The sequence below is a fragment of the Pelobates fuscus genome, chromosome 8 (assembly GCF_036172605.1).
Source record: "Pelobates fuscus isolate aPelFus1 chromosome 8, aPelFus1.pri, whole genome shotgun sequence".
Taxonomy (NCBI): domain Eukaryota; kingdom Metazoa; phylum Chordata; class Amphibia; order Anura; family Pelobatidae; genus Pelobates; species Pelobates fuscus.
The window spans coordinates 134,281,937-134,306,821 of record NC_086324.1 but is presented as its reverse complement, the minus strand read 5'-3'; the positions used below and the strand labels follow the sequence as shown (position 1 = coordinate 134,306,821).

The 24,885-nt window shown below is 44.5% G+C and overlaps 1 protein-coding gene across 2 annotated transcripts in view; it reads left to right on the top strand.

Moving 5' to 3' along the window:
• The window catches only part of SMG1 (SMG1 nonsense mediated mRNA decay associated PI3K related kinase), a 112,643-nt gene that overhangs the window by 57,328 nt on the left and 30,430 nt on the right, over nt 1-24,885 (top strand). For both annotated transcript variants that reach the window (XM_063430323.1, XM_063430322.1), the window contains exons 28-39: nt 410-569; nt 1,309-1,429; nt 2,064-2,312; nt 4,031-4,315; nt 5,506-5,650; nt 5,922-6,060; nt 7,408-7,638; nt 7,982-8,159; nt 8,324-8,485; nt 10,286-10,503; nt 10,628-10,782; nt 11,069-11,291. In XM_063430323.1, coding sequence (XP_063286393.1) covers nt 410-569; nt 1,309-1,429; nt 2,064-2,312; nt 4,031-4,315; nt 5,506-5,650; nt 5,922-6,060; nt 7,408-7,638; nt 7,982-8,159; nt 8,324-8,485; nt 10,286-10,503; nt 10,628-10,782; nt 11,069-11,291 — 2,266 coding nt within the window. The remainder of the gene's footprint in view (nt 1-409; nt 570-1,308; nt 1,430-2,063; nt 2,313-4,030; nt 4,316-5,505; nt 5,651-5,921; nt 6,061-7,407; nt 7,639-7,981; nt 8,160-8,323; nt 8,486-10,285; nt 10,504-10,627; nt 10,783-11,068; nt 11,292-24,885) is intronic.

Sequence of the window (24,885 nt, the reverse complement as noted above, 5' to 3'; positions counted from 1 at the left end):
ACCGTGCTCCTCCCAGCACTCATGGGCGTCTAAGAAGGATGAGCTGTGTTTATCCAAACAGGGTGATGAATAATGGTGAAATATTGCTAATATCCTTCCAGTGTTGCAGCAAATAGTTTTGAGTTTCTTACTCATAGTACAGAAAATGTGGTATTCTCTGAAAGCAATTTATAAATGTAAGTGGGCTAAATATTCAGTTAGTAGCATGATGTACTACTTTGTATTCACACTATTATCGCAGATGACTTCACTATGGATATAGTTTTAAATCACGTCTGTCGGTTTATTTGTTTTGGAAAACATACCTAACATTTAAGGGCACGAATGTGAACATGTTTGGGAAGTGCCAAGAGGTCAGTTTGGTGCATTTGCACTTTTAATTTTTTTTGATTTTTTTTTTTTTTGGCAGAAATCTTTCTAAATACCTGAAGCAAACTGCACGGATTGCAATGGGACCCCTAAGACTTTCTACACTGGCTGTGTCTCAGTCCCTGCCTTTGTTGGGAACATTACAACTATACTGCTCCTCCGCTTTAGAGAGTACAGTGTCAACTAAACTTTCATCCGAGGTACATGAGCATCTTAATTTGTTTTCAGGCGATGTGTGGGATCTAATAAAAAATTAATGAAAGGAAGCTTGAAAAATTTTTTTACATATGGCATGTAGCATATAAATGAAGAGACGTATGAATTTCCAAACCACACTAAATGTGCCTGTGCCCTTGTATGTTACATACTTCATTGTCATTCCATATATTTTGATCTTACCTGAAATGCATCTTTCTCATTACAAAAAAAGAAAACCACATCCTCCCATATAGTGCCGTGTCTTTGGTAGCCCCACGGTGTAAATGTATTTATTTTTTTTGCCTTTTTATTTGTTGAAGTTTGCTACTGATAATGACCTATCGAAAGAATATTGAAAAGATAAAGACAAAGTACTTATTAGTTTATCCTAATCTTGTCCTATTCATGCATTGTATCACTCATTACGAGAACTGATCCTATCGGATCCTCAATAGACCTCAGTTTTTTTTTTTCTCTTGCGCATGTGCAAGACTACAGCACCGATCTAGCTCTTTGCAAATGAAACCACGTAAGTGTAACTCACTTCTGCACTCTTAGCAAGGTGACAGAGCCGCTTTGACTTTACAGGTTTGTCTCCTAGTCTTAACAAGTGAGTATGTGCCTGTATATATGTAAAATCTACAAATGCCTCTATACACACATCATCCTTACCATATCTCAGAAATTATTTGGTACAGAAAACCTATTTGCAGGATTAAGTTTATTTTTCTTTTCTGCCAGGATTGTCTGATACCTCTATTCAGTGAAGCCTTACGTTCATGCAAACAGAATGATGTGAGGCCATGGATAAATGCCCTCAGATACACCACCTTTCAAAACCAGCTCACTGATAAAATCCAAGGTATAGACTAACTATTTTTATCTCCTGTTTGCTTGAGCCTTAAAGGGACCATATTTTCTGGAGCTGAACTCTTAAAAACGTCTTATTGAGAGAATGTAGTAAAAACAAAAAAAAAACTATTAAAATGTTAGCACAGAAGCAATAGTGGCATAACAATTTAGGCAAAATGTCTCCAGATCAAATCCTCTTTTGTGGCTTTATTATTTGCTTAAGAAGTACACTAAAAGCCTTATTTGGTTAAAATCCAAAGATAGATACCTTCTGGTATCCCTGTCATAAGATCATATGAACTCTCGTAGCCTGCTAACAATATTCATAATGTTCCACATTGCTTTGGTTATATTTTCTCTTTATTTGAGGTACATTAGTGCTGAGTTTTAGTTTGTGGAAGGGGTGTATTTTTCCTTTAGGAGACATTTCTTTGTATAAATAAAAATATATCTGTATGATGATTGTGGGGCTTCTATTCTTGACCCATCGAACCTTTCAATGATATAATTGTGTAAGATTTTACACTGGGCATATCAAGTCTCTTTTTTGTTACTAATAATGAACTTATAAATTCTGTACAAATATGGGAATTATATTTCTGGATACACCTAACTTTTTTTTTTTTTTTCTTTCTTGTCCATAGATCAGACCTTATCAGTAAAAGTTCATCTGATGGAGATGGGACTAACTGCGGCAAAATGTTCTCGCAAACGTGGGAATGTCACTCTGGCTACAAGGTTGTTAGCCCAGTGTAGTGACAGCCAGCTTGTGCAGGTTACAAATGCCCAAGACTTAGTCAATCATTTCAAAAAGCTTTCTATCCAGGGACAAATGGATGAGAAGTGGGGTCCTGAACTTGACATTGAAAAGGCTAAAATGCTCTATGTAGCAGGTGAGTTCATACTCCGGATAAGCATTTTCATATGGAAGATTGGTTGGCCAAGTTACATTGCAGGCAGAAAGCTTCTACAATGATTGTTTGAAAATTGTTATTTTTCTCACACCATTTCCCACAGTGTGTGTGTGTGTGTGTCTATATCTGTCTATCAAGAGAGATATTATGCACACTAATAAAATGTTACTCTTAGGGATGCACCAAAATTCCGGCGGCTGAATTTTTCGGCCGAAAATGGGACTATCCTGTTTCGGCCAAAAACGGGTCAAATTTGCCGAAATGTAATTTTGTAGTGTATAGTTTCACATACATGCTTGCATTAACAATTCAGATGATTATATATCACAATGAAAGATAGTAATGATAACCTGAAAAATCAAGAATACTGCACTTGGGATGGGGGGAAGGAGGGAGAACACTATGGGACGGGGGGTGGGAGGGAAGGGGGAGAACACTATGGGACGGGGGGTGGGAGGGAAGGGGGAGAACACTATGGGACGGGGGGTGGGAGGGAAGGGGGAGAACACTATGGGACGGGGGGTGGGAGGGAAGGGGGAGAACACTATGGGACATGGGAGGGGGGAGAACACTATGGGACATGGGAGGGGGGAGAACACTATGGGGCGTGGGAGGGGGGAGAACACTATGGGGCGTGGGAGGGGGGAGAACACTATGGGGCGTGGGAGGGGGGAGAACACTATGGGGCGTGGGAGGGGGGAGAACACTATGGGGCGTGGGAGGGGGGAGAACACTATGGGGCGTGGGAGGGGGGAGAACACTATGGGGCGTGGGAGGGGGGAGAACACTATGGGGCGTGGGAGGGGGGAGAACACTATGGGGCGTGGGAGGGGGGAGAACACTATGGGGCGTGGGAGGGGGGAGAACACTATGGGGCGTGGGAGGGGGGAGAACACTATGGGGCGTGGGAGGGGGGAGAACACTATGGGGCGTGGGGGGAGGGGAGAAGGGGGGGAGAACGAGGGGGAGAACACGGGGGAGGGAGGGGGGGAGGGGAGAAGAGAACACTATGGGACATTAAGCGGGGGGGGGGGGGGGGAGTCCTTTTCAGCCAAGGGCGCCCTGAATTTCCATATTGGTGCATCCCAAGTTACTCTTGTTTGAGTGCTATAGTATTGCAGTATGTTGGGCATACTCCTGGAGCAGTGATGACTAACTTGCTGAATGTTAAGTTTCCCGTAATGCTCATGAAGTCGCAATGGGAAAAATTGACCTAGAGGTTAAGAATAAGCATTGGACATTGCTACTCCAGAGGTCTAAATCTGATCTACTTTCCTATAACAGCAATCCGATATATGCATACAGCGCATAATTCTTACACACAAAGGTTTATAATGAAAACACCAATTTAAAAAAAAAAAAATGCCCCTGCTGACCCTAGATAAGTTTTTGTTTGACTTCATAAATGCTACTGGCACTGTAACTGCTACAGTGGTCATGTTGACTGAAGTGTTAACGCTAATAGTTATATATGCCTGCTTGTGCTGTTCAATCTGCCAGACATTCTTGTGGTGTTGTCAAAGCATCCAGGTTTTTTTTGGCTTTGGTTTTTTATTACATCCAGACTTGTGGAGTATATGTATATTTTATTGCACATTAACACTTGAACATCTTGCACAGTTTAACATGCTTTGATGACTTGGGAGGTGAGTTGGAGGTGTACTTGTGTTTTATACACTTGTGTTTCTCCTGACCAGGCCAGTCTACTCATGCCATGGAGATGCTAAGTTCCTGTGCCATTTCCTTCTGTAAATCAGCAAAAGCAGAATATGCCGTGGCAAAATCTATCCTTACTCTTGCGAAATGGATTCAAGCAGACTGGAAAGAAATATCAGGGCAAATGAAGCAAGTGTACAGAGCACGCCAGCAGCCAAATGTCACTGGCCTCTCCACTCTGGCTAAAAATGTACACACACTGATTGACTTGCCACCTGTGAATGTCATGGAAGAGGAATATCCACGAATCGAAAGTGAATCTACAGGTAATTGCACATCTTCGGTAATTTACTTAAATTGTGCTTGAATTTTCATCCTTCTTAAGGCAGCTTGAGAATTTTGAAATTTAGTGGTTTTTGTATTCTTGAATTAAAAAGCACATGACTGGCTATTTTGAAAACCAAAAAATGTACAGGCATGCAATTTTTTCATTAGCTGGTGCAAATGTTTCATGTTTTTTCATGTGTAAAAGCAGCTTTGTCATTTCTGAGTATTTCATATTCATATAATCTCTACGGAATATTGACAGCACTAGAAAGTAAGGACTCCTTTGTCTTATGGGGGAGCCTGGCGTTGACAAAGATGGAGCTTCACTGTCCACTTCCAGCAGCTCTGACAGATGACAGTTGTAGGAATTGGGCATCATCTAGCTATATAGCAATGCTTTAGACCAGGTAGAGTCAGCTCCAGCTGGGTTTAGGCGATATTTTAAGATTTGACCCTAAATCACATTATCAACATTTTTAAGATTTCCACTGATCCATTAAATGTGTAAGGATTATTGGGCAACTGTATTTAATTATAACACCTGTGTCTTTGAAGTTTATTCTCATTCTTTAATATAATGTGAATTGGTGGAAGGGATAATGAAAATGAGAAACAGAGGTCCATTTCTTAGGGATTTGTTATCCATAGAATTTAGAGAAACAAAAGATTAGTACGAAGATTAAAATATAGTTACTGCAATTCTAAAATACTTTGAAAAGTACACCTGAATACTAAGTCAGCCTTTAAAACCGCAACAGCATATTTTATTTTTATTTTGTTTTAACTTGGGTAATCTTTCGCCTTAACATTTTTTGGATCAAATGTTATGTGCACTTCTCATTAAAGTTGGTACCAAGGGAATAAAGATTAGATGTCCTATGTCATTTGGCCGAAGCACAATTAAACTTACCTGGCATGGTTTGTGTCATAGGGACTTTCCACAAATTTAGAAAATATATTTTTGGCCCTCGAAGCAGTACATATTTTTGCCCAAACTAGGTTAGTATTTGAATGATGTAATGCCTCTTCCTTCCATTTGACCACTGATCAGCAGGATGTGAATAGACTTGTAGTGGGCCACCTACCTCAACTATATCCATGTGTATATTCACCTTTGCCTTGCTCCTATGTTTTACATTTAACATGACTATTAATCTATATTTCTTTTTTTTTTTCTTTTGTGTATTAGTGAGTATCGGTGTGGGAGAACCTGATTTTGTTCTGGGGCAGCTATATCACTTATCCTCTGTCCAAGCTCCTGATGTTGCCAAGTCCTGGGCAGCATTGGCCAGCTGGGCGTACAGATGGGGAAGGAAGGTGGTAGACAATGCCAGGTAAGCATATTGGTTTTGGATATTCCACATTCGCCTTTTTAAAATCTTCCATTCCCACTGGAGATGCACACTTTTCTACACTTAGATGATTATCAACACTTTGCACCTCTGTTTCCTCTTTACAACCTTGATATGTTATGACTTGTATAATAAAAATAATTCTATCATGGCAGTGCGTTTTACTTTTGATAGAATGACACAAATCACTTAATAGCTATTCAGTTTGGACATAAAGCAGTTTACTTATGACATTTTTTTTATTTTTGATCAGCCAAGGGGAAGGAGTGAAATTATTGCCAAGAGAAAAATCTGAAGTACAAGAGCTTCTGCCTGACAACGTTTCTGAAGAAGACAAAGAAAAAATATATGGTATTCTTGGGCAAGCCATGTGTCGACCAGCTGGCATTCAGGTTTGTTCAATATTTTCTATTATCTTGTATAAAGGTTCTACAGTCTAATAACATGTGCAAGCTAGTCAAACTCACGGTCTGCAAGCCAAGTACCTGGCAAACTCATTCTTGTTCAAGCTTCCACAAGTGAACAAAAACATGAACGTTAAGTCCTGCCAAAACAAATACATTTCAATGGCTGAAAATGTAAACTGCCAGCTAAGGACTGGGTGTGAGACTAGGAAGCATGTCCAAGGGGATGACTGTGCATAGACTTTTAGGGATACTTAAACATTTTGAAACTTGAGTTTATTCACTTAATACCAAATGTGAGTGAATTACAAACAGTGCCTCGTTTATAAATTACTGGCAGAGAAGCATTAATGAGTAGATTAAATGTACTGCTCCCCTGTTTCCCTTATTATTTAAATGTTTAACTTGTGCACTAAAATGTTTTGAACCCTTCGTATATCCCATATAATATACACTATCTGACCATTAATAATTTTCAGTCAACATCTCTGCACCCACTTTTTCTTTAACATAGAAACATAGAAACATAGAATGTGACGGCAGATAAGAACCATTTGGCCCATCTAGTCTGCCCAGTTGATATTACAGCCATATTTGCTTTCATATCTAACCCTGCCTCTGCACTTTTCTCACTAAACAGCTAGTTTAGTTGTGACACTGTGGAGTTAGATGCTGCTAGTAATATTGGGGAGGGAGAAAGAAAGACGTTGAAAAACAGTGGCTGTCCGCTCAAGATATTGTAAAAGTCTAGTGACACGGTGTGATAGACAAAGGACACTTGGAGTGAGCTTCATTTATTGAATAACAGTCAGCAGGGATTAGTCTGCTCAATACAAACATGCAAATCAAACGCACAATAAAGTAGATATGCATCATTTTTATCGTGTTGACTACATTTTAGGCCTGGCCTAGTTGAGCTTTGATTACGGCATGCAGCAAGAAATGTTTAATTGCCTTTGATAGGTTTCATGCGAGGAATATTATATTTACATTTTGGCATTACTATTGCTTACATTTTCAGGCTGCTCTACATTTCGCACTTGTACAAGTTAATGAAATTTGGGATTGTAGTTTTCTAATACATGAATGTGACATGCTGTCTAATGCTCTGGGAATATTTGGCCTGCATAAACCAGCAGTAATTGCTAATTAGATCAGCAGCAAATTGAATCACCAGCAAAAACAGATGTGCGAGAGAATGAACTTGATAGAAGCAAGTCTTTTTTTTTTTTACCTATATAACTATATAGGAGCGTGATTTGCTGAAAAGTTTGTTCTGTGTTTTTGCTTTTTCTAAAATATTTATTGAAATTCACTCTGCGTTTACTTTCATAGGATGAAGACTTGTCTCTTCAAATCACTGAAAATGAGGATAATGATGAGAACAACGCTGTGGATGTGATTTGGAGGCAGCTATTGTCAAGCTGCCCGAGGCTGGCAGATATGAACGAGGCTGCATCAGATGGTCTTATCAAAGTGTGGAGGAAAGTCGTAGACCGAATCTTCAGTCTGTACAAATTATCCTGCAGTGCATACTTCACCTTCTTAAAACTGAATGCCGGGCGGGTATGTAATTTGAGATTATGACTGTATTTAGGAACTTTGTTTACAGTTAATTAAACAAAGGTAATGGTCTCAGACTAAGTCTATTCTGAAAGCTGAGGCTAAGAGTCAAAGCAATTTTAAGTTTAAAAAAAAAAAAGCTGGTTTTCAAGATATCAAGAGTGCCAACACCTGCAGCCGCATGAAGATAACCAAGGCAGTGCCCATTATATTCACACCTCTCATTCAGCACGAAAACCTGTTCTGAAAATGAATTAAACGTTTGGGCTATACGTTGGGATTTATTGGCAAACATTAAGCACTGTGGTAAAACACACTTTTTTTTTTTTTTATTGTTTTTGTATAGGTTTCTCTTGATGAAGATGATCCTCGCCAGCATCTTAATAGCCCTTCCAAACAGAGTTCTGATGATGTCATTGTGATGGCAACATTACGTTTACTAAGACTGCTTGTCAAACATGCCGGGGAACTTAGACAGTACCTGGAACAAGGTCTAGAGACTACACCCACTGCTCCCTGGAGGGGTAAGCCATGTACATTCATCTGGCTTCTTACCTGGAACCTTGCTGTTTTTAAATATTTGTTACTGGGAGGTTTATTGGTAAATTTATTGTGCTGTCAGTGATTTGTTGGTACAAATATTTAAGCCCAGTAGTAAGCTGTTCTTTCATTTTTTTTAAAACTCTAGGTATAATTCCTCAACTCTTCTCTCGTCTCAATCACCCTGAAGTCTATGTTCGGCAGAGCATCTGCAATTTATTGTGTCGTGTGGCCCACGATTCACCATATCTCATCTTGTACCCTGCTATAGTTGGTAGCATCTCACTTAGCAATGAATCTCAGTCTTCAGGTCAGTAGCAACCTGTCATTTGGCAAAAATAAGAAAGCTCACAAACAATGGCATTCTATCTTATCTCCAAATCAGTAACTTGATTTTTAAAGGCTTTTTTTCTTAACTTATTGTTTTGATTTTCACATGTTCTTATACCTGCTTTAATATCGAATCCATTTGTCCTATCTTGTAAAGAAGTCCAAGCAGCAGTAGTGGGTTATGTAACCGTTAAATTCTGAGTGTGCTAAACCTTCACCATGCAAAACTGTAGAATATTGGATTGTGCTCTTAAATTTTAAAACGTCCCCCTTCCTCCATGGAAGGAACACCACTAGTGATGGTCCATTTTGGGGAAAACCTTTTTTGTACTTTGAGTGTATTATCCTTAGCAAGGGTTACCCCCTTTGGTAGGTTTCGTTAGATGGTCCCATGAGGATTCACATTGTTAGTGGATCTTCTTTGCTCATATTGAGAATGTTAGATTTACTTTTTTTAGCCTTTTGCTACGTTTTCACATTAGGCATAGTGTAAGTGTAACATTCGTGTATGGTGTACAATCCAGTAACTGTTTGTATTTCTAAAAACTAGTTTTCCAATGATTATCTGTGATTTTTATTGTTTAAACAGGTGTATAAACACCATATTTGACTATTGTCGGATGGTAGTCTTAACAGTTTGGGGGGAAAACTGTTTAATTGAATATTAAAATGGCCACCCAAGACATGGGGTTGTCATTTTTGACGTTGATTACATTTTAGATATTCTTTATTTGAATTTTTGTCACACAAAAATAAGTAAAAATACATATAACATTTACGTACAAAGACTTGACATTTACTCATACATAATGCATTCTACCTGTGTAAAAAAGGGGCTGAGCAGATTTGGTGCGCCTTCAAAGTTGTTGTGAGAGGATACTTGATAAAACTTAAAGCAACGCTGTAGGGTCAGGATCACCCCCTTTGTGGCATCATTAAAATGGCTTTTCTCTGAAAAGGCAGTGTTTGCATGAAAAAAGTCTAAAGGGGAACGATTATTAAGCTGTAGTTGTTCTGGTGACTATTGTGTCCCTTTAAGAATAGAATAAATAAACAAAAAGGGGCCTTGAGGGAAGAACTATATATAGAATATTATAAACTATCCAAAAATAAATTGCTAACTAGCAAAACTATAACACAACTAAACGAATTTAAAAAAAATCATTAAAAAAATCAATGAAATAGAATGTGAACAAATTTATACAAATCTAGAAAAAATGAAAGTGAACTATTATCAAGACAATAATAAAAACAAAAAGAAATAAGCTGAAATGGAAGGTAACTTTTTTCTTTGATTTTAGTTTTTGTTTTTAAATGGTTATTGTGCTTGCAGATTCTAAGTATGTTTCCATGTCAATCAAGGTTTCTTAGATTGATGAAATAATGTCTTCATTTTACTCATGTAATGGGTGAAATCAAGAAATGTGCTAGTAGTGCATGGACATTTTTCATTTCAATTAAATTTGATTACGTGTTCTGCAGGTGGCAAGTCAGAAAATGAAAATTGTGCATAATGTTATTGGGTGATAGGTCTTTCATTCAAAATACAGCTGGTGTGAAAATCTTAGTCAATGTCTAGAAAAAAAACTAATATGATTGAAAGCTACACTTTCTGGAGCAATTAAAATAAATAGATGCTAGTTACAGAACTCTTACGTGTAAATATTTAACATTTCAAAGTATGCACTTTTACGTAATGTCAACTAGAAGAATTGTGAATTACATTGCTCTTACTTTGCTTATAATATCAAGTTTAACGTTTTACATGTTTGTAACACAGGAACCAAGCTTTCTTCGGCTATCCCCACTCTACTTCGTAATATACAGGATGAGGAGCTGATGGGCGCTGAATGTGGAGATGAGAGTCCACCAGCTTCACAAGAAAGCAATCGGGAAGAACTAAAGAATGGTCTGAATGAGGACCAAGCCATGATGCAGGATTGTTACAGCAAGATTGTGGACAAGTTATCCTCTGCCAACCCAACAATGGTGTTACAGGTCTGTGTTTAGTGACCATTTATGAGTAGCCTTCTTTACTACTGTCGCTGTTTTGAGGAATTGTAAATGCGTCAGAGCTGCGTCTTCATTCAAACGTTCTCACTAGTTATTCTGTTTCTTATAGGTGCAAATGTTAGTTGCTGAGCTGCGAAGGGTTACTGTTCTATGGGACGAGCTCTGGCTTGGAGTCCTGCTGCAGCAACATATGTACGTTCTGAGACGTATACAGCAACTGGAGGATGAAGTGAAGAGAGTGCAGAACAACAACACCCTTCGCAAGTATGTGGTTTGTTTGGGAATTGAAGCACATAAGTACATTTTCACAACTGACCATAGCATTGGCTGCATTCGTGCGTAAATATAAGTGGGACACTCTTGTGTCTTCATGTCGTCCAAAAATGAGAAACGTGCGTAGTAATGGCGCATCTAGATGGTATAAAAACTAAAGATGTCAGCAGTTCTTGCATAGTGAACAAATGTATTAAACTTTCCAGAAGAAAGTGTTGACACTATATCAGTAAATAGTAATAAGGGTTTTGCTATTTTTTATCCCTTTCCTAATTAGAGAGGAGAAGATTGCAATTATGCGTGAAAAGCACACTGCACTGTTGAAGCCCATTGTATTTGCCTTGGAGCATGTTTGTAGCATTACTTCAGCTCCAGCAGAGACTCCCCATGAAAAATGGTTCCAAGACAACTATGGAGAGGCAATTGAAAATGCCTTAGAAAAACTCAGAAATCCCTCAAATCCTGCAAATCCGGGAAATAGCTGGTTGCCTTTCAAGCAGGTATGTGTACATTTGTAATCATTTTCAATTCTTATTCTGTTGGAGTAAATGCTCTGACATTTGAATTGTGGGCATGGTGCAGAAACCTTGCCTTAGGTCTGCTTTTTTTCAATGTTACTAGCGTTTGTGTAGTCTTGTGCAGTTAACATGATCTGTACTAATAGACTGCATTCCATTAGAATTAGAGCTTTTGATGTAAAAATATTCTGGATGTAGAGCAGACTGTCCATTTTAATTTGAGGGTATTACCTTTGACAAACTGAATACTGTGGGAATTCCAGTCCTTTTTTGTACAGTATTTAGCTTCCCCATTTAGGTCACGAAAAGTATTTGGACAAATTAAACAGAGCATTCAACAAAGTTACTGTAATTAGTGTTTGGTTGTCTTCCTTTGTTGATACCCTGTCAAGCATGTACTACAGCTATCTTTGATTTCCGTTGTTTCAGGAGGTTTCCCTGTTAGCTTTTGTTTTTTGTCAGTAAGTGAACTGGAGATTTTTCCCAGTGCTCCTCTTTTGGTCTAAAATGTGCAATTTTGTTTTCAGTTCACTAAATTCACAGTTTATTGAATGATGAATTGAATCACACTGTTTATTGAATGCTCATCCTCTTGATGGCCTACTTCACTGACATTGACCTTTTGCTCCTCTTGTTGAGGCAACCTTCTAAACTTCTTATCAAGAATGCCCTTTAGATGTTTTGTTACCATAAACTCCACACTAACAGGCAAATGTCCAGTTACAGTGGTTACCGTATATACTCGAGTATAAGCAGAGTTTTTCCTATCAGATTAGAGGCAGTGCTTACACCATAGGGATATCCAATCTGGAGGGAAAAAACAGGCAGGCAAATCTCCAAACATTTTAACCCCTCCCCTAATTACCTCCTTTCCAATAAGTAGCAGCTCCTCCTGATCATCCCCAGTTCTTTGCCTGCCTTCGGCAGGGGAGGTTATGCAGGAAGGTTCTCCAGGAAGCAGGTGAGAAGGGCTGAGGCTCGGGAGGCTCTGCTTCCTTGATGTTCGGGTAAGTAGCTGTTACGGAACGCAGTATATTAGTCCACGATATCCGTTGGTATCCTCAGGAAATCCACAGTCACGACAGAAAGCACGGCAATATTCCCCATCCTCCCAATAACCGGACGAAACACAGTTTGGGAGTCAACTGAACTCGGTTTATTCACAGGCAGTATATTTATACAGTTCCCCGTGCAAGGGGTTTCCAGACAGTAATTCCAGGGGATTTCTCCCACCATGCATCGTGACTTTCCCAACAGGCCTTGCCGCACGAGGGAGATACTCCCACTAAAATGGACGACTAAGTGGATTATCTCCTCGTGCAGCGAAACCGACAATTTACATTAAAATACAGAAATCACACATTATTCGGTACTTTGCAATAGTTGAACGTTCGGTAGATAGCTGGGGTCGGAGCGCACACTTTGGGAGAATACCGCTCCGATCCCAGCTGAATTGACCGAACGCCGCACATAATACAACAAAACATTAAAGTGAGTTTAAAAGCACCGAATAAATACGGGACATACAATGGACCGAACGCGGGACTCCCGAACGTGCTGGAAGTCCAGCGGCGTTCAGATCATCGAGTAGCCGTTTTCAGTTCCAGGCTCTCGACGACCGAACACCGCGGCAGGGACAAAGGATCCAAGATGGCCGACCGCCGCATGGTCGGTAGTGGATCGACGGCCACCTCGGAGAGCCCTTAATCACCGATCGTAACAAGGTTGCAATCGGTGAATTGGTACCACACGACTTGGGACTGTGTGGTCGACCTGGGGAGCCCGGATTCGTACGGCGAACGGCCAGGATAGCCGTGTTTCGTCGTATGACTGCTTGGTGCGCTGGCCGCATACGGCGGCCAGCCTGCGAACGGCTACAACACGGTACATACACAGGTTAAAATACACAGTGCATATCCAGCCTACGGACAACCTTTAATAACTACAGTCCAGAAGTGGCTAGTTTTGCCACACTGCTCCCCCAGAACCAAGCCGGCATACACAGTCTGATCCAAACGGATCGGCTTGGGGATGTCCGGGAGAGTACTCACAGATCACTTCTCGAGTTCAGTCTGTCTAGATAACCCGTCAGCGTTACCGTTTTGTCTTCCTGGCCGGTAATGGATAGTAAAGTCAAAGGGCTGCAGCGCCAAGCTCCAGCGCAGCAGCCTGGCATTGTCTCCAGACACACGGTTTAGCCACACTAACGGGTTGTGATCTGTGAGTAAAGAAAAAGGTTGTCCGTACAAATAGGGCTGTAACTTTTTAAGGGCCCACACCACGGCCAGGCATTCTTTCTCGATGGCGGCGTAGCTTACTTCGCGGGGTAACAACTTGCGGCTTAAGTAGGCTACGGGATGTTCTCCGCCATCGGCTCCCACTTGGCTCAGCACTGCCCCCAATCCAAACATTGAAGCGTCTGTGTGGACAAGAAATCTTTTAGTTGGATCAGGAGCCATTAACACAGGAGCATTAGTTAGTGCGGTCTTGAGCTGTTGGAATGCCTGCTCACACTCTGGGGCCCAGACAACCAGTCGGGGAAGGTTCTTTTTGGTCAGGTCCGTCAGGGGTTTGGCCAGGGTACTGTAGTCGGGTACAAATTTCCTATAAAACCCTGCAGTCCCTAAAAACGCTAGCACCTGGGTTTTGGTCCTGGGGGTAGGCCACTTGGCCACGGCCTCAATTTTGGCTGGCTCGGGTCTCTGCTGCCCACACCCTACTCGGTGTCCTAGATACTGCACCTCGGCCATCCCTATGTGGCACTTACTCGGTTTCAGCGTTAACCCCGCTCCCCCAATACGATCTAGGATCGCCCCTATATGTTGGAGGTGGTCCTCCCAAGTCTGGCTGAAGATGGCTATGTCGTCCAGGTAGGCACAGGCATAGTCTTGGAAGCCGTCCAGTAGTCGATCTACCATCCGCTGAAAAGTAGCCGGAGCGTTTTTCATCCCGAAGGGCATGACCTTGAACTGGTACAGGCCAAACGGGGTGACAAACGCCGACTTGGGGATGGCATCATCGGCTAGAGGAATCTGCCAGTATCCCTTACATAAGTCAATTGTAGTGAGATACTGGCCCCGTGCCATTTTATCTAGCAGTTCGTCTATACGGGGCATCGGGTAGGCGTCAGACACGGTCTTGTCATTCAGCCTCCGGTAGTCAACGCAGAATCGGGTTGTGCCGTCCTTTTTAGGCACCAGGACTACCGGTGATGCCCAGGGGCTATCTGAGGGTTCGATAACCCCTAACTGCAGCATTTCATCCAGCTCGGCCTTCATATGAGTCCGGACGGATTCCAGGACCCTATACGGGGCCTGCCGCATAGGTAGCTGTCCCGGGGTTTCAACTCGGTGGGTGGCCAGCGGAGTGTACCCAGGTAAATTAGAGAACGTAGCCCCTTTAGCTACGATCAGCTCCTGTATCTGGGCACGCTCGCGAGGGCTTAGCCGCTCCCCCAGTTGAACCCCCCGGGAGGGCTCTACCGGCTCTTCCTGTTCTAGCAGATCAGGTAGTGGTAAGTTCTCCTGATCTTCCAGGGCTGAGGCACAGATTGCCGTCACATCCTCTATCCGCTCGTGGTAGGGTTTGAGCAGGTTGACGTGAAGCATGCGTCTCTTCCCTACCCCGGAGCAGGGGCCAATCACATAGGTAGTGTCGCATCGCTGCTCCACTACCTGGTATGGGCCTTGCCAGACGGCCTGCAGCTTATCTGTGCGGACAGGTTTTAAAATTAAAACCTTCTGCCCCACTTGAAAGCTGCGGTCCCTGGCTCCCCTATCGTACCATCGCCGCTGACGTTGTTGGGCCGCCTGGAGGTTGGTGTGTACGGCCTGGGTTAGCGCCTCCAGTCGGTCTCGGAACTCCAGCACGTACGATACTATAGGGGTTTCGCTAGCGATACTCTCCCCCTCCCAGTGCTCCCTAATTAAGTTTAAAGGTCCCCGTACTCTTCTCCCGAACAGTAGTTCGAATGGGGAGAACCCAGTCGATTCTTGGGGAACCTCTCTATACGCAAAGAGCAGGTGAGGTAGAAATCTCTCCCAGTCTTTGTGGGTTTCCCCGAACGTCCGAAGCATCTGCTTCAGCGTCCCATTAAAGCGTTCACATAGTCCATTGGACTGGGGGTGGTAGGCTGAATTGACTATGGGCTTAATGCCACACACTTTCCACATCTGTTGGGTAACCTCAGCAGTAAATTGGGTGCCCCGGTCAGATATTATCTCCTGGGGGAACCCTACTCGGGAAAATACTTTTATCAGAGCTTCCGCCACGGTTTCCGCGTGAATGTTAGAGAGGGCTACTGCTTCGGGATATCGGGTGGCGTAGTCCACCACAGTTAAAATGTATTTCTTCCCAGAAGGACTGGGTTTTGGCAGGGGCCCTACTATATCTACAGCGACCCTGCTGAAGGGTTCGGCGATAATGGGGAGGGGGCATAACTTGGCCTTGTGGCGATCCCCTCGTTTTCCTACCCTCTGGCAGACGTCGCAGGACGTGCAATATTGTCGCACATCCTGTGAGATCCCGGGCCAGAAGAACGCGTGTGTTAGGCGGTACCGGGTACGGGTCATCCCTAGGTGTCCTGATAAGGGGATATCGTGAGCAATTCTGAGCAGCTCCTGCCTATACTTCCGGGGTACCACTAGTTGTTTGTTCGTCAAAGTGACGGACCCCCCCACATCCTTGGCCGTGATACGGTACAGTAACTCTTTTTCCCACGTGTAATGCTCCCCCTCTAGCCCGGTCTGGGCAGCTTGTGCCCGGTCCCTATAGACTTGTAGAGTGGGATCGGTCTGTACTTCGGTGATAAAGGTAGTCGGGGTATCCCAGGATATGGAAGTCGGGTGAGGGTCGTGGTCTCTTACCTGAGCCTCAGAGTGTATCGGTGTAGCCGTGGTGCGTGCCTGTTGCCGTGTGGTTACTGGATGGGCTTCCTGGTAGGGTGCCTGCGGAACAAAGGCAGAGGTCATCTGACCCAAATCATTCCCTAACACCACATCTGCTGGTAAGTTCTGCATTAGTCCCACTTCCACTGTCCCCTCTCCCGCACCCCAGTTCAAATGTACTTTCGCCGTGGGTAGTCGGTATACAGCTCCCCCGGCTACCCGAACGGCCACAGATCCGCCGGTATGCGTGCCCTCCGAAACCAAATGGGGGGCTACCAGGGTTAAGGTAGCTCCCGAATCTCGCAGACCCTGCACTTCGGTTCCCTCAAGAGTTACCAGTTGTCGGTGATGCTGCCGGTTATCAGTGGCTCGGACCGACATGACTTCGTGCAAAATGCCCAGAGGTTCCTCCGCCTGCACACTCCATAAATCCTGAGTGGCGGGGTCCCTCTGGTAATGGTGAGCAGCCGCCCTGGGTGCGGGGTTTGGACGGCCCTGATTCCAGGTGGGCCTGCTGCGATTCTGGGTGCATTCTCGGGCCATATGCCCCCATTGTTTGCAGGAATGGCATTGGATGTTGGCCCGCCCGTTGTATCTGGACGGTGGCGGTATCTGTCCTTGTGAGGGACGGAACGGGGCAGCGGTGGGTGCTAGGGGTGTTGTGGCGCTAGGTAGTCCTGGGGGTCGGGAGTAGCTTTTGGCTGCGGGTCCCTGGGGTCTCCGGGCATCAAAATGTTGATCGGCCAATCTAGCCGCTTCCGTTAGGGTAAGGGGTTTCCTATCCCGTACCCATTCTTGCGTCTCCGGGGATAATCCATTAAAAAATTGTTCCAGCAACATCAGCTGGCGCAATTCCTCCATGGTGGTGGCGTTGCTGGCCTGGATCCACCCTTGGGAGGCTTGATCCAATTTGTGTGCCCATTCTGCGTGCGAATCTCGCTCTGGTTTGCGTAAGTGTCGGAACTTGCGCCGGTATGCCTCTGGGGTAATGGCATACCTCTCCAAGATTGCACGCTTTACTTTGGCATAATCTTTGCTGTCCTCACTGGGTACAGCACGGTACGCTTCGGCTGCCCGACCTGCTAGTTTGCTTGCTAGCAGTTGCACCCATACGGACCGTTCTAGCTCATGCAGATCACACAGTCTTTCAAAGTCCTGCAAGTACCCGTCTATCTCGTCCTTTTCCTCGCAAAAAGCCCTGAAGGCCTGGTACGGGATCTTGGGCTTTACTGGGTTGTAGAGGGACCCTGGGTTTGACTCGGTTCGAGCCAGGGTGTGTTGCGGGCTGTGTTCCATAACATATTCCTGCACATTTGCCATTACCATATTTAACATGGCATCTGATATCGGTTGCGGCAAAAACGCTAGCCTGGTCCTCATTTCTCTTTCATAGAGCGTTTCCTCCATAACTACCGGGGGGGTAGCGCTGCGGGCTTGGTCTCCCTCCATCAGCTCGGCAATGATTGTCGCCTTGTTTTTGCTGCTGGCTACTTTCCCTCTGGCTTCCAGTAGTTCCTTTAACGTCTGTCGCTTCAGTATGGTATAGTCAATATCCATACGAATTGCCTTTGCTTTCCTCGTTCGGTAGTTCCAGTTACACGAACTCCGTTTTTCGGCTGTAAGGTTCGGATCCCGTCGCTTGCCACCAATTGTTACGGAACGCAGTATATTAGTCCACGATATCCGTTGGTATCCTCAGGAAATCCACAGTCACGACAGAAAGCACGGCAATATTCCCCATCCTCCCAATAACCGGACGAAACACAGTTTGGGAGTCAACTGAACTCGGTTTATTCACAGGCAGTATATTTATACAGTTCCCCGTGCAAGGGGTTTCCAGACAGTAATTCCAGGGGATTTCTCCCACCATGCATCGTGACTTTCCCAACAGGCCTTGCCGCACGAGGGAGATACTCCCACTAAAATGGACGACTAAGTGGATTATCTCCTCGTGCAGCGAAACCGACAATTTACATTAAAATACAGAAATCACACATTATTCGGTACTTTGCAATAGTTGAACGTTCGGTAGATAGCTGGGGTCGGAGCGCACACTTTGGGAGAATACCGCTCCGATCCCAGCTGAATTGACCGAACGCCGCACATAATACAACAAAACATTAAAGTGAGTTTAAAAGCACCGAATAAATACGGGACATACAATGGACCGAACGCGGGACTCCCGAACGTGCTGGAAGTCCAGCGGCGTTCAGATCATCGAGTAGCCGTTTTCAGTTCCAGGCTCTCGACGACCGAACACCGCGGCAGGGACAAAGGATCCAAGATGGCCGACCGCCGCATGGTCGGTAGTGGATCGACGGCCACCTCGGAGAGCCCTTAATCACCGATCGTAACAAGGTTGCAATCGGTGAATTGGTACCACACGACTTGGGACTGTGTGGTCGACCTGGGGAGCCCGGATTCGTACGGCGAACGGCCAGGATAGCCGTGTTTCGTCGTATGACTGCTTGGTGCGCTGGCCGCATACGGCGGCCAGCCTGCGAACGGCTACAACACGGTACATACACAGGTTAAAATACACAGTGCATATCCAGCCTACGGACAACCTTTAATAACTACAGTCCAGAAGTGGCTAGTTTTGCCACAGTAGCGTTTAACACGCCGGACGGCGTGGTCCCTCAGAATTTATTCCGTCTCTTGCCGTGCCAGGTGCCGGTCTGACGAAGGACGCAGGCGTGCGTCGGCTGGGAGGTCCTGTCGGTGGAACGCACACACAGGTTGCGTTGCGTTCCACCAGGGAGTCGCAGAGCGCTATGCACATGCGCAATGCGAACCTGGATTCAGGCGCCAAATTTGAACTTGGCGTTTTTGTTTGGTTACAGGACTTAAAAGGAGCATTACCAGCAGCAACCTCTGTTTGCCAGGAGCTCTCAGAACGGTTGCAAAGTGTGTTTCTCACCTGCCCTCCAACACACTCTCAGGCCATTTAAGGTAAGACTGATTAAGTTTTTATTTAAATGGTTCTAGCCTGAATCTTTAGGGAAAAATTTTGTTTATTTTCCCTTGTTTGTTTTCTGTTCCCAGTATATAATCCTGAAAATTTGGATAAAGTTGCTGAGAAGGGGAAATGTACATCTAGCCAAGCATGTAATGTGCTCTGTGTGTGGCCATCTTATGCCAGATGGTTGTAAAAAGGAAACTTTGCTCTGTATGTTCAAAGAAGCTTCAGAGGAAGCACAAAGAACAGAAATGTCCACTTTATCAGCTGGTTGCAACAAAGTATGCAGCAAACAGTTGTGGATATGTGGTCAGCAGCATTACAGACAATCCAGGCTTCGGTTGCCCAGGATTCTCAGATTGTTATACATGCTAACAAAAGCCTAAGATCTTGGGAAGTTCCGATTCTAGTTTGGAACTAGTGGTTCTGAGTATGGCGATAATTCAGCAGTGTCTCATCAAATGAGGAATCTGCATTCCCAGTAGAATCCATTTGGGGTATTGATTAAAGAAGTGCAGTGGCATTTGAACTTGAGGAAACAGGGTAGAAGTCCAATAGGTTTCTTTTTCACCCACAGATTGGGGAGTTGATTTAAAAGATTGGAAAATTCCCAAGTCACATGCTGTTTATTGGCTAGACAGTTTTTAAATCTCTCTTTTCCATAGAAGCGGAACAAGATTGTAAGCTGGATACTATCCCTGTAGTGGGCGTTCCTATTGCTCAAATAGGTAAGAAGACTACATTACCAATTGGAGATTCAAGCGGGCTCAAGGAGGTCATGGATAAACGCATGGACTGCTCCTTAAAGATGTTGTTCATCTCTTCTGCAGCCCAAGCTAAAGCTTTGATTACGGGGTCATCCGTTACCAAGGCCCATAAACTTGGTTGGAAGAACTAGAAAAGGTATATACGGGAGAAGCTAAGGAAGTCCCGTTAAAGCTATTAAAAAATATCAGTATGGCATCTGATTTTTTTTTTTTTAGTGGATGCCTCTGCAGAAAGCCTGAAATTATCGGCCAAGAATATAGGTATTTCAACAGTCGCCAGAAGAGCGCTTTGGCTTAGAAATTGGTCAGCAGATGCGGCATCTAATAATTCACTGTGTGAACTGTCTTTTGAACCAGGTAGACTTTTCGGTTCAAAACTGGATGAGTTGTTGAAACAGATGAAGGAAGGAAGGAAAGCTTTACCAGTATCATATAGGAAGCAGTTTAGAAGCCGTAACGCAGAGACACTTCCCTCATTTAGAAGTTCCTTTCGTAGAAACTATTTCAAGGGTCAACAGAAAAGAGCCTTTGATTATAGGAAGAAGGAAAGGTTTACTGCCAAGAGAAATAAAAAATGATGACGCCAGGCCTGTAGGTGGAAGGTTGAGTCACTTCCTAGAGCACTGGAAAGAGACAACATCGGATCGCTGGGTCCTTACAGTGATGGAGCACGGATACGCTCTAGAATTATCACAAGCCCCAAAGAACATGTTTCTATGTTCCGAGATTCATTCTCTAGATATGGAACTCCCTCTGATGCGGGAAGTATCGACTCTTGGTGCCAAAACCAGATGGTTCGTTCAGACCTATCCTAGACCTAAAGGCCGTAAACAAGCGGATTATCAAAAAGAAATTCCTCATGGAAACAGTAAAGTCAGCTGCTCTGCTTATTCACCCATAAAGTTGGTTTGCGTCCCTGGATTTGAAAGATGCCTATCTTCATGTACCCATAGCAGAATCCAGCAAAAGTTTTCTACGGTTGCGGTGTGCTGCCAATCGGTAACCAAACATTACCAATTCAGAGCACTGCCTTTCGGCCTGTCATCAGCGCCCAGAGTATTCACAAAGCTTCTAGTAGTAGTTTCAGCTTTTCTAAGAGGTATGGGCATCGCTGTCATTCCATATTTGGACGACTGGCTGTTCATTGCAGAGTCCCAAGTTCAACTACAGTTAGACCTGGGGACAGCCATCAAATCGCTGGAAAAGCATGGCTGGCTAATAAATTTCAACAAATCGGAACTAGTGCCAGTTCAAAGGATCCAGTTCTTGGGTCTAATTTTGGATTCTATCGCGATGAAGTTATTCCTGCCAGAAGAGAAGATACTAAAGATCAAGCGGTTAATCCGGAATCTCAGAGAAAAAAGTGTGTTTTCAATCAGAGAAGCCAGGTGCTTGCTGGGTCTGTTTACTGCCTCAATCCCGGCAGTCGGTTGGGCAAAAGCCAGAATGAGACCTCTACAAAGAAACATTCTGCAAGTCTGGTATCGACAGGATCTCGGCCTAGATGGGCTGATGAGGTTTAACGATCTAACTTTGAAAAGTCTGCAGTGGTGGACATTTTCTCGATTCCTCCACGAGGGTCTGTCATTCCGGATGAAGTCCTTTACTATCATAACAACAGACGCCTCTGCGCTGGGCTGGGGGGCCCATCTGGGAGACATAAAGAAGCAGGAGTCCTGGCAAGAGAAGGATATGAGAAGTTCCTCGAACTTCAGGGAATTAAAGGCCGTATGGATGGCACTCTTGGCGTTTCAGTTTCTCATCAAAGATCAACATATTCAAATTCGTTCAGACAATCGAACGACAGTGGCATATTTGAACAAACAGGGAGGTACGAGATCAACAAGATTAGAAAGCCTTTGTTCAATAATCATGCTGTGGGCAGAAGTGCACCTTATGTCAATCTCTGCAGTTCACATTTTAGGAAAGTTCAATGTGGTGGCAGATGCCCTGAGCAGGCATCATTTGAAACAAGCAGATTGGTCCCTGTCATGCAGAACTTTCAAGTTCATCACAGACCGCTTCGGTGTTCCAGAGATAGTCCGGATGGCATCCAGAGTGAACAGGAAGACAAGACGTTTTGCATCCCTAAATCCAGCAGACAGGCCGGATTTCATAGATTCCCTGTCAGTACCATGGAAGTTCAACCTGGCATATATCTTCCCGCCAGTAGTGCTTCTTCCCAGAATACTTCAAAAAGTAAGGCTGGAAAATGTAAGTATTATCCTAATCCTTCCATGGTGGCCAAGAAGAAGTTGGTTCTCGGTTCTCCTGAACTTTCCGGGGGCCACCTTTTGGAAGCTCCCTCTTTCAGGAGTAATTCTAGAGGACGCCATGGTGCCTCTTCCGGCCCTTCGGAGATTCCGTTTGACGGCCTGGTTTCTGAACTCCAGATTTTAGAGAGTAAAGGTCTGGATCCTGAAGTTATAAAAAAAATTTTTTGGCATCTTACAAGGAATCTACTTCAAGGTTCTACGTTAGGATTTGGAAGTTTTTTCAGCGGTGTTGTAGGTTTGAAGTCAACCCTGTTTCCGCGTCCATCCAGAAGATTCTATGCTTCCGTCAGATGGGATTTGCAAAGGTCTTAAACCTGCTTCATTTAGATTACATGTTTCTGCTATCAGTTTCTTCTCCCTCAGATGTTTCACCTCGAATTTTCTGATTTCAAGGTTCTTCAGAGCTCTGACACGTTTGGTGCCCTTTGTTAGGGAAGCCTGTCCTCCCTGGGATCTGAATTTGGTCCTTTCCGCGCTTTGAGTACCGTCTGTTGAACCATTGGAAGAAGTTTCCCTGAAGATGTTTTCGTTGGATACCGTTTTTTTTTGGTGGCTATTCGTCAGCTAAAAGAGTATGTGAGATCCGAGCGCTTCGGGAGTTTTTTCCCTTTTTGGTTTTCATCAGGACAAGGAGGTTCTGAAGCTCGATCCTTCAGGTATCACTAAAGTTTTTTCTGTTGCCAATGTCAACCGAGAAGTGGTTTTGCCGACCGTTTGTCGGAATCCGTCTAATGCCTTGGTAAGTAATTTTCACTGCTTAGACGTAAAGATATGTCTTTGGCAATATCTAAAAGCTACGGAATCCTTCCGGTAGGATATCAGTATGTTTGTCTTGTTCATAGGCACAAAGAAAAGGTATGTTGGTTTCGAAGAGTTCTCTGGCTAGATGGCTGAAGGATTGTATTCTGTTATCTTATTCTAAGAGTAGCACGGAATTTGCAGGCCCTATAAAGGCACATTCTACTAGAGCTGTTTCGCCGTCAGGGGCTCTGCGTGCAGCTGCTTCTCCGTCTCGAATTTGTTCAGCTGCTATTCGGTCCTCTCTCCATTCGTTCTCAAGACACTACAAGTGGGACATACTGGCCTCGGAGTATGCAGCTTTTGGGCGCAGGGTGCTTCAAGCAGTAGTGAACTGAAACCCGCCCTCAGGATCTGCTTTATTATATCCCTATGGTGTAAGCACTGCCTCTAATCTGATAGGAAAAACATAAATTTTACTTACCGAAAATTTCTTTTTCCTGAAGATTAGAAGCAGTGCTACAATTCCCGCCCCTTTTTCTAATAAACTCAGTAATTTTGCAGCTATTTGGCTTATGTATTGTCTGGGGATGATCAGGAGGAGCTGCTACTTATTGGAAAGGAGGTAATTAGGGGAGGGGTTAAAATGTTTGGAGATTTGCCTGCCTGTTTTTTCCCTCCAGATTGGATATCCCTATGGTGTAAGCACTGCCTCTAATCTTCAGGAAAAAGAAATTTTCGGTAAGTAAAATTTATGTTTTTCAGCACATTTTTTGTGCTGAAAAACCCCAACTCTGCTTATACTCGAGTCAATAGTCTGTATTATGGCAATTTGCATTGCCATAATACAGACTGGGGGCTGTGGGGGCTGGCAGAGAGTTTACTTACCGACGCGGAGGAGGAGGGAGCTGACAGGAGCTGCAGGAGAGGTAAGTAAACTCTCTGCCAGCCCCCCTCTCCCCCCCACTGAACTGCCAATAAAACAAAATTGCACCAAGGCTCTGCAACACATACACGCACACATACACACACTGCACACATACAACTGCACACATACACACACACTGCACACATACACACACTACACACTACACACATACACACACACTGCACTCATACACACACACACTGCACTCATACACACACACTGCACTCATACACACACACTGCACTCATACACACACACACTGCACTCATACACACACACACTGCACTCATACACACACACACACACACACTGCACTCATACACACACACACTGCACTCATACACACACACACTGCACTCATACACACACACACACACACTGCACTCATACACACACACGCACACTGCATTCGTACACACGCACGCTGCACTCGTACACACACGCGCTGCACTCGTACACACGCGCGCTGCACTCGTACACACGCGCGCTGCACTCGTACACACGCGCGCTGCACTCGTACACACGCGCGCTGCACTCGTACACACGCGCGCTGCACTCGTACACACGCGCTGCACTCGTACACACGCGCGCTGCACTCGTACACACGCGCGCTGCACTCGTACACACGCGCGCTGCACTCGTACACACGCGCGCTGCACTCGTACACACGCGCGCTGCACTCGTACACACGCGCGCTGCACTCGTACACACACGCGCTGCACTCGTACACACACGCTGCACTCGTACACACACGCGCTGCACTCGTACACACACGCGCGCTGCACTCGTACACACACACGCGCGCTGCACTCGTACACACACACGCGCGCTGCACTCGTACGTACACACACACACGCGCGCTGCACTCGTACACACACACGCGCGCTGCACTCGTACACACACACGCGCGCGCTGCACTCGTACACACACACGCGCGCGCTGCACTCGTACACACACACACACGCGCGCGCTGCACTCGTACACACACACACGCGCGCGCTGCACTCGTACACACACACACG